Raw genomic sequence first — 10643 nt, forward strand, 5'->3', positions numbered from 1 at the left:
TATACTATTTAGACAATATAGTATAGAGTATATAGTTATATAGTAAGACCATAGAGAAGTCGTCTTTCTACCGAAAGCCACGGACGCACCCAGCAAGATCTTCGTTGTCTTCTATTTCTCCTCCTCATCCTCCTCAGCATGATGAGGGCTTGGCAATCAAGTAATTCGAGATGTCCTTCTACGAGAAACATGGCATGGAGTAGTGTTGCCTCATCCATAGTAGACACTGAACTGGTGGGGTAGCTAGGGTAGCGCCCCAATTTATACCCCAAGTTCGCAGGACGTGATCTGGGCGTGGTATTGACGCAACTAACACGTAATGCGAACGCCACAACGGCGTGGTCTGAGCGTGTTGGGCGTAGTACAATCGTAGTACGAACGGGTCGAGCTTACTAGAGACGCACCATGGGCATAGCGAGAGGGTGGTCAGGTCGCAGAGACATCTCCATGAACGTAGTAACAGCGTGATGAAAACGTATTGACATCGTGCTGAGTACGGGGCGACAATTTTCACGCACCCGACACGCTTGCGATACGATCATTAAGTTCGTACTACGCTCGAGTTACGTGGGTACTTAGTACTACGCCTTCCACGTCTCTAATACGCCCGCACTGCGCTGTCTTTCCGCCACGCTCGCACCACGATTGTTTTGAACATGCTCAAAATTTGGCCACGCTCTCCACGCTCATGGTGACTGCACCGCGCTCGATCGCGATCGCAGTACGTCCATAGACGTTCATATTGCGTTCTACACGTTTGAACCACCACGCTCTTAGAGCGTAGTACGAGCGTAGTGAGATCGGGGCCATGGTGTGACGGGGGTATGGGCTAGGGTCAAGGTTAGGGTCAGGGTTAGCGGTAGGGATAGGGGTAGGGGTAAGAGGTAAGCAGCCTTGACATTTGCCATATGACATTTGACCTTTGACAATTGACATTTAGGAGTACCTGTGCCTGTGCGCGTGAGCACGTATATGTCTGTCTAAGTGTGCGTAAGCGTGTGCGCGCGGCAAGCATTGGTAGTAGACATGGCACTGTTAACTATTGTGAATGCCTTGATAATAATTGCAAGCAGACTGGACCACGACGACGAGACTGGTTAATTGCCTGGTGTTAGCTTCCTTGCCATCTTACTGTCTGTTAGCAGGAAATGCGGTATATAAGCCGGTTGAGCGTGTGTTATTGCCAGATTGCAAGTTGGTGAGTGATTGGTTGTGCTTAGCCGTTAATGTTTTCGATGTAAAAGCAGTCAGGTTCGTGTTGGCTAAGAATCCGCTATTTAGTCCCGCAATTCAAGGCAAAGCTAATTTCAAGAAATAAACTACAGCGCCATGCATTAATTAATGTTTTGTTAAACTGTTAACACATTTTGTTATACGCACACACTTACAAACGCACGCGTATAATACCAGCGCTGTGACTGCGAAATTAAATTAATTATAGCATGTATACGATGGTGTTTGAAGCCAAGCCAAATGCATACGTTAGATCTCTTCATTATCACGTGTATGCGCAACATTTCTGTCATTGTTTCACACGAACCCGTTACATACTTGTGCGAAGATCACGATAACCTACATACACCATAAACACACGCCCGCCCGCCCGCACGCACGTACCCTAACACACACACACATACGGTAACGCTTTTCAAGGCCTACTTTAATATTTTACGTTAAATGTACTTTTTAGAAGCTCGTGACATTTTAGCAATTAGATGCGATGCAGAAATAGTTCGTTATCATATTTTCCCATCGGACAAATGCACGAGCACGCAATTAGGCATTGATGGGTTCGAAACGTTTGTGAAGATTTTCCCAAGCCAAATGAGCCCATTATCATTTTACGTTACTTAATTAGGGCACTTTTAGTTAATCTGTTTTGCGATTTACAAAATAGTTTAACCTAATCTCAAGACAATAGAATAACCAGCATTGGTATTTGCCGCATACCAACATCATGTGGAACACAGCGAAACATCATCATCATCTTCTTCTTCTTCTTCTTCTTCTTCTTCTTCTTCTTCTTCTTCTTCTTCTTCTTCTTCTTCTTCTTCTTCATCTTATTCTTTTTCTTCGTCGTCGTCTTTTTCTTTCTTTTTTTATCATCATCAACAGCAACAATAATAACACCACCACCACCACCAACAACAACAACAACAACAACACCACCACCAACAACAACAACAACAACAACAACAACAACAACAACAACAACAACAAAACAAGCAAGCAACGTCGCATCAACGATTCAGATATTCTCGTCTGGTGATTGAAACGGAGATGTAAATATTTGCATATGTTAAAGAAAAGGATACTGTGACGAAAAACTTTGACCTAATACAATAAAAAGTGGAATTAATTAGAGCACAATGTTGTATGCTGCGCGATCGATTAGAGCGATCCACCGCCGAGCTATCCAACAAAAATCGTATAGTGGCGCCGCCTGTATCGCATGGCGTAGGTCTAATCCTCCTATCAAAGCTATAATTATTAAATGTACTATTTTCTAGCGAGTCCTTTCCGTTTCGGGTTTTCACGAGAATTAGCAGATTATACCGTGAATTAAGAGATACATTCTAGTTTAGAAGCAGGACAACTGCTAGTTAACGTTCATATTTCAAACAAGGCAAGTCAAATATGGTACTAGTATAGTTTTATTTGAGATATATGCAGTTATTCATCTAGATCTGCATAGGTGTTATTTTTTTTGTATGGAAGCATGTCTGTCATGTGGAAAATCAGTCGCACATCCTCGTCGGGCTACTGACAATGGAGAAGACAATTCAATATTAACTGGTCGCATGTGTTTAAGATACAAAATAGTTTTATCACTTGTATTCACCAGTGTTCATTGACAAAACACCTACAAGCAGTAATGAGGACTTCGTCGTACTGCAATGTTTGTAGTGTTTTTTATTAACGTAGTGGTTGTTTTCACGGCCGACGTGTCCGCTACTGAAGTCCCCGACCAATCACAGAGCCCCTTACTTCTGGGTAGTAAGAAAAATAGTGGCAGTTGAAATTATAGGTGATAATTTATAGACTTCAAATCGGCATTAGACTCGTGCCAAAAGGGTTCTAGGTAGTGATGTCACGATCATCGATTATACTCGATCATCGGTTGAACAGTGGCTCGAACCAAGCGCCTAGTGATGTCACGATCATCGATTATACTCGATCATCGGTTGAACAGTGGCTCGAACCAAGCGCTTGGTTATCAAAATCCATTTAATCTATTTCATCAGAGAAAAAAAAAATTCGAAATAAATTTATGTAAAACTTGAACAAGAAAACTTGGAAAAGTGATGAGAATCAGAGATATCATCGCTATTTTAGTTCGGGAATCACCTGACATTCGCCGTAGTTACTTCCTGTTGAGGGGCTAAAGCCTAGGACACACTAGGGATTTTATACGCTGGCTAAACAAGTACATGTATACATGTATGCACACGACGTTACGCACACGCAGGCATTCAAGTTCAACACCCCGAGTAACCGATTGTAATCGATCATCGGTTACTTGGGTCCAACCGATGATCGATTACGAAATTTCAACCGATTGACAACACTAGTTCTAGGGTTAGGGTCTAATCAGTGATTATTTAGTAGCGGAAACGGCGGCCATGGAAATAACTCCCATCTTTTATTAATATATGTGATCAAACATAACATTTTACTTTATTACTTGTTCCGTTTCATGGAAATGGCACTAATGTATAAACTAGCATGGCTATAAATACAGCGATGATAGCTCTATCAGTATAGCCCTGGAAGTAGTGCCTTCGTGCCTAACAACTGATTCTGAGGTCGTGCTTGTAGAGCTACGTTGGTAAGCGACGTAACACTCGTAGACAATCGCGTCATCGTCGCCGAATCGTGTGTTGCAGAATTTTGGTGCAGCCACTGACTCCCAGCGAAGATGTTCCTGTACAACCTGACCCTGCAGCATGCGACGGGCATCACGCACGCCGTGCACGGCAACTTTTCCGGCAGCAAGCAGCAGGAGATCGTCGTCTCGCGCGGCAAGATCCTCGAGCTGATGCGGCCCGACGCGAACACGGGCAAGATCCACACGCTGCTCAGCATCGAGGTGTTCGGCATCGTGCGCGCGCTCATGGCGTTCCGGCTCACCGGCGGCAACAAGGACTACATCGTCGTCGGCTCCGACTCGGGCCGCATCGTCATCCTCGAGTACCAGCCGCAGAAGAACGTCTTCGATAAGGTGCACCAGGAGACGTTCGGCAAGAGCGGCTGCCGGCGCATCGTGCCCGGCCAGTACCTCGCGATCGACCCGAAGGGCCGCGCCGTCATGATCGGCGCCGTTGAGAAGCAGAAGCTCGTCTACATCCTGAATCGCGACGCACAGGCGCGGCTCACCATCTCGTCGCCGCTCGAGGCGCACAAGTCGAGCACGCTCGTCTACCACATTGTCGGCGTCGACGTCGGCTTCGAGAACCCGATGTTCGCGTGCCTCGAGATCGACTACGAGGACGCCGACCACGACCACACGGGCGAGGCGGCGGCCGCGACGCAGCAGACGCTCACGTACTACGAGCTCGATCTCGGGCTGAACCACGTCGTGCGCAAGTACAGCGAGCCGCTCGAGGAGCACGGCAACTTCCTCATCTCGGTGCCCGGCGGCAACGACGGCCCGAGCGGCGTGCTCATCTGCTCGGAGAACTACGTCACCTACAAGAACCTCGGCGACCAGCCGGACATCCGCATGCCGATCCCGCGCCGACGCAACGACCTCGACGACCCCGAGCGCGGCATGATCTTCGTCAACTCGGCGACGCACAAGACGAAGTCGATGTTCTTCTTCCTCGCGCAGACCGAGCAGGGCGACGTCTTCAAGATCACGCTCGAGACGGACGAGGACATGGTGACGGAGATCCGCATCAAGTTCTTCGACACGGTGCCCGTCGCGACGTCGATGAGCGTGCTGCGCACCGGCTTCCTCTTCGTCGCGGCCGAGTTCGGCAACCACTACCTCTACCAGATCACGTCGCTCGGCGACAACGACGACGAGCCGGAGTTCTCGAGCGCGATGCCGATTGAGGAGGGCGACACGTTCTTCTTCGCGCCGCGGCCGCTGCGCAACCTCGTGCTCGTCGACGAGCTCGACAGCCTCTCGCCGATCATGAGCTGCCAGATCATGGACCTCGCAAACGAGGACACGCCGCAGCTGTACGTCGCGTGCGGGCAGGGCGCGCGCTCGTCGCTCCGCGTGCTGCGCCACGGCCTCGAGGTCACCGAGATGGCCGTCTCGGAGCTGCCGGGCAACCCGAACGCCGTCTGGACGGTGCGCAAGAACGTCGACGACGAGTACGATGCCTACATCATCGTCTCGTTCGTCAACGCGACGCTCGTGCTCTCGATCGGCGAGACCGTCGAGGAGGTGACCGACTCGGGCTTCCTCGGCACGACGCCGACGCTGTCCTGCTCGCAGCTCGGCGACGATGCGCTCATACAGGTCTACCCGGACGGCATCCGGCACATCCGCGCTGACAAGCGCGTCAACGAGTGGAAGTCGCCGGGCAAGAAGACGATCAGCAAGTGCGCCGTCAACCAGCGGCAGGTCGTCATCGCGCTGACGGGCGGCGAGCTCGTCTACTTCGAGATGGACCCGACGGGCCAGCTGAACGAGTACACGGAGCGCAAGGAGATGTCGTCGGACGTGATCTGCATGTCGCTCGCGAGCGTACCCGGCGGCGAGCAGCGCTCGAGATTCCTTGCCGTCGGCCTCGCCGACAACACGGTGCGCATCATCTCGCTCGACCCGTCCGACTGTCTGTCGCCGCTGAGCATGCAGGCGCTGCCGGCGCCGTCCGAGTCGCTGTGCATCGTCGAGATGGGCGGCGTCGAGGCGACGGAGGACGAGAGCGCCGGCGCGCAGGGCCAGTTGTTCCTCAACATCGGCCTGCAGAACGGCGTGCTGCTGCGCACGGTGCTCGACCCCGTCACGGGCGACCTGTCGGACACGCGCACGCGCTACTTGGGCGCGCGGCCCGTCAAGCTGTTCCGGCTGCGCATGCAGGGCAACGAGGCCGTGCTCGCCATCTCGAGCCGCACGTGGCTCAGCTACACGTACCAGTCGCGCTTCCACCTGACGCCGCTCTCGTACGAGTCGCTCGAATTCGCGTCGGGCTTCGCTTCGGAGCAGTGCCCCGAGGGCGTCGTCGCGATCTCGACTAACACGCTGCGCATCCTCGCGCTCGAGAAGCTCGGCGCCGTCTTCAACCAGCTGTCGTACCCGCTGCAGTACACGCCGCGCCGCTTCGTGCTGCACGCCGAGTCGAACAGCCTCGTTGTCATCGAGACCGACCACAACGCGTACACGGACGAGACGAAGCGGCAGCGCAAGGCGCAGATGGCCGAGGAGATGAAGGAGGCGGCCGGCGACGAGGAGAAGGAGCTCGCCGACGAGATGGCGCAGGCCTTCCTCAACGAGACGCTGCCCGAGAGCGTGTTCGGCTCGCCGAAGGCCGGCGTCGGCATGTGGGCGTCGCTGATCCGCGTCGTCTCGCCCGTCTCCGGCGAGACGCTGCAGAAGATCGCGCTCGAGCAGAACGAGGCGGCGTTCAGCATCGCGACGTGCCGCTTCGCAAACCGCCACGACGAGCAGTTCGTTCTCGTCGGCACGGCGAAGGACCTGCAGCTGAGCCCGCGGCAGTGCAGCAGCGGCTACATCCGCACGTACCGCGTGTCCGAGGACGGCCGCCTCGAGTTCCAGCACCGCACGGTCGTCGAGGACGTGCCGTCGGCGATGGTCGCCTACCAGGGCCGCGTGCTCGTCGGCATCGGCCGGCTGCTGCGCATCTACGACCTCGGCAAGAAGAAGCTGCTGCGCAAGTGCGAGAACAAGCACATACCGAACTACATCGTGACGATCCACCTCGTCGGCACGCGCATCGTCGTCGGCGACGTGCAGGAGAGCTTCCACTTTGTGCGCTACAAGCGCGACGAGAACCAGCTGATCGTCTTCGCCGACGACACGTTCCCGCGCTGGATCACGTGCGCGGCGCTGCTCGACTACGACACGATCGCCGGCGCCGACAAGTTTGGCAACGTCGTCACCGTGCGGCTGCCGTCGGACGCGAACGACGACGTCGACGAGGACCCGACGGGCAACCGCTCGCTGTGGGACCGCGGCTGGTGCAACGGCGCCGCGCAGAAGTCTGAGCTCGGCACCAGCTTTCACGTCGGCGAGACCGTGCTCTCGCTGCAGAAGGTGAGGAGCGACATCGTGCGGCGGCGGCACGGAGGATGGCGATCGATCGTTCGCTGGCGATTAATCGTTCGCGATCTGCGCTCCGTCCTATCGATTGTTCACGATCGACAGTTCGTCCGATCGAACGATCGGGATCGGCGGTCAGTCCGATCGATCGTTTGCGATCGGCAGTCTGTCCGATCGATAATTCGCAATCAGCGGTCCGTCTGATCGATCGATCGTTTGCATTCTGCGGTCTGTCCGATCGATTGTGTATTACATCATACACGATATATATATATTAGTCTACCAACCGAATGAACTTATTTAATGAGTTACAACCGATTATAGTCAATCATTGATTAGTTAAATGAAATCGGTGACCGACTAAGAAACTAACTAACTAATTTGATTGTATTCGATCGTTGGTTAGTCGAGTGCACTCGACCGCACATAATGGAAATTTTTACTGATTTCTGCCACCAGGTGACGCTGATTCCCGGCGGCTCGGAGTCGCTTGTCTACACGACGCTGGCGGGCAGCATCGGCATGCTCGTGCCGTTCACGTCGCACGAGGACCACGACTTCTTCCAGCACCTCGAGATGCACATGAGGGCCGAGTATCCGCCGCTGTGCGGCCGCGACCACATGTCCTACAGGTGGCTCCTTCTGTTACGCGCGTTCGGTGTGGTTAACTCGTCGTTTCATAATCACTGCCGGCGGTGTCGCTGTGGTTTTTGTTGCGCATTGTTCGGTGTTGAATCTGTTGTTTCGCAGCCGCTACCATGTCGTACCACGTCGTCACCACCATGTCATACACGTCGTCACCACCATGTCATACACGTCGTCACCACCATGTCATACACGTCGTCACCACCATGTCATACACGTCGTCACCACCATGTCATACATGTCGTTACCACCATGTCATACATGTCGTTACCACCATGTCATACATGTCGTTACCACCATGTCATACATGTCGTTACCACCATATGACGTACACGTCGTCACCACGATGTCATACACGTCGTCACCACCATGTCATACACGTCGTCACCACCATGTCATACACGTCGTTACCACCATGTCGTACCACATCATCACCATGTCATACACGTTGTTACCATCATGACGTACACGTCGTCACCACCATGTCACCACTATGACGTACACGTCGTTACCATCATGTCGTACCACGTCACCACCATGTCATACACGTCGTCACCACGTCATATAGGCTGCACTCGTGGTTGTATCCAGTGCTTGAATTCTGGATCGCTCCAATATTAAAATTTGGGCAATAAAACTTTCGATCCATTTGCGGGGAAAAATCCACTAACCCGAGTTTCCAATTTCCTATTCCAACTGCATACTTGTATCAGGGTGGGGAGTGTAGTAGGTGTAGAAGAGATTGCAGGCATTAGAATTTTTTGTGAATCTGTGGATTTGAGAGTCCCTTTGGTCAATCCTGTGAAACATTTCAATTTGATGATAAAATTGGGTGGGGTGGTAATAGTATACCTGGGTTCGTTTATTGAGGTCATGTGTGTGTGTATGTGTGTGTATGTGTGTGTGTCTGCGTGCGTGCGCGCGCGTGCGTGCGCGCGCGCGCGTGCGTGCGTGCGTGCATGCGTGCGCGCACGTACATATTTTCATGATTGGCGTGATAATGTTAACACAGTTGGCAGTCCACACAGGACTTAGGCACTGGGGCTATTTATGGTGTTCCATAATTGCCATCACGCTTTGTGCTCAGATCACGAGTCCCCTATATACGACGTTGCGCTCGCTATCGCACATTTCTGTTCCGCAATTGCCGTCGCATATTTGTGTTTCATAATTTCCGTTGCATCCTGTATTTTGAATCCTTTGTACTACAATGCTACCCTTTTCAACCACGACAATGCGCATTTTCAACTGCGATGTCTCCCTTTTAAGCCACGACAATGTCCCTTTTCAATCATGATGTCGTGCATTTTCAATCATGAAGTCGCTCTTTATTAAAAGTCGCATGGAGTGAGAAAAGTAGAATGCAACAAAAAAGATGCTGGCATCGAAGACTCGAAGAAATAAAAAAGATCAGCCTAGTCTAGCGTTGCATGCACTATGTGAAATACGCGAGAGCCACAGCTCAGGAATCTTCCCCTCTCTCTTCCCGCAGGTCTTACTACTTCCCCTCTCTCTTCCCGCAGGTCGTACTACTTCCCATCTCTCTTTCCGCAGGTCGTACTACTTCCTCTCTATCTTCCCGCAGGTCGTACTACTTCCTCTCTATCTTCCCGCAGGTCTTACTACTTCCTCTCTTTTTCTCTCTCTTCCCGCAAATCTTACTGCTTTCTCTCTCTCTTCCCGCAGGTCTTACTACTTCCTCTCTTTCTCTTCCCGCAGGTCTTACTACTTCCCCTCTCTCTTCCCGCAGGTCGTACTACTTCCTCTCTCTCTCTTCCCGCAGGTCTTACTACTTCCCCTCTCTCTTCCCGCAGGTCGTGCTACTTCCTCTTTCTCTCTTCCCGCAGGTCGTACTACTTCCTCTTTCTCTCTTCCCGCAGGTCGTACTACTTCTCCCTCTCTTTCTTCCCGCAGGTCTTACTACTTCCTCTTTCTCTCTTCCCGCAGGTCTTACTACTTCCTCTCTCTCTTCCCGCAGGTCTTACTACTTCCTCTTTCTCTTCACGCAGGTCGTACTACTTCCTCTCGCTTTCTTCCCACAGTTCGTAATACTTCCTCTTTCTCTCTCTTCCCGCAGGTCTTACTACTTCCTCTTTCTCTCTTCCCGCAGGTCTTACTACTTCCTCTCTCTTTCTTCCCACAGGTCGTAATACTTCCTCTCTCTCTACTTCCCCGTGAAGAACGTCATCGACGGTGACCTGTGCGAACAGTTCAACTCGCTCGAGGCCGGCAAGCAGAAGTCGATCGCCGAGGAGCTCGACCGCAATCCAGCGAGGTGTCGAAAGAAGCTGGAGGACATCCGCACGCGCTTCGCCTTCTAATGAGAGCGAGCGCGCACGTGTGCAGGAGACGGAGGTCACGGAGGTCTTTTTATCTGGCCGCCGCCGCGCGTTGCCTTCCTAATGAGGACGGCGACGCGCGAATGTGCAGCAGATGGAGGTCGTGAGGTCACGGACGCCCGCTCACGCTTCGCATTCTAATGAGTGAGCGAGCGTGCGAATGTGCAGCAGATGGAGGTCGTGAGGTCACGGACGCCCGCTCAGGCTTCGCCTTCTAATGAGTGAGCGAGCGAGCGCGTGTGCAGGAGACGGAGGTCGCAAGGTCACGGACCCCGCCTGCCACCCGCCACCGCAACCACGCAGATCGCGAGGTCAATGAGCTCGCCTGCGGCCGCTCGCCGGAGGTCGCGAGGTCAATGACGCCCGCCGGAGGTCGCGAGGTCAATGACGCCCGACTCGGCCGGAGGCTTGCCTGCGACGCC

General features: G+C 52.9%; 1 protein-coding gene across 1 annotated transcript in view; it reads left to right on the forward strand.

The window, feature by feature from the left end:
• Nucleotides 1–9931, forward strand: part of LOC106806196 (splicing factor 3B subunit 3-like) — a 26635-nt gene extending 16704 nt beyond the window's left edge. Inside the window, exons 2-5 of the mRNA XM_014808062.1 lie at nucleotides 3888–7231; nucleotides 7697–7869; nucleotides 9406–9432; nucleotides 9925–9931. Of these exons, the coding sequence (XP_014663548.1) occupies nucleotides 3920–7231; nucleotides 7697–7869; nucleotides 9406–9432; nucleotides 9925–9931 (3519 nt within the window). The 5' untranslated portion in view covers nucleotides 3888–3919. The remainder of the gene's footprint in view (nucleotides 1–3887; nucleotides 7232–7696; nucleotides 7870–9405; nucleotides 9433–9924) is intronic.
• The last annotated feature ends 712 nt before the right edge of the window (nucleotides 9932–10643 follow it).

Source organism: Priapulus caudatus, unplaced genomic scaffold (genome assembly GCF_000485595.1).
Source record: "Priapulus caudatus unplaced genomic scaffold, Priapulus_caudatus-5.0.1 Scaffold147, whole genome shotgun sequence".
Lineage (NCBI taxonomy): Eukaryota > Metazoa > Priapulida > Priapulimorpha > Priapulimorphida > Priapulidae > Priapulus > Priapulus caudatus.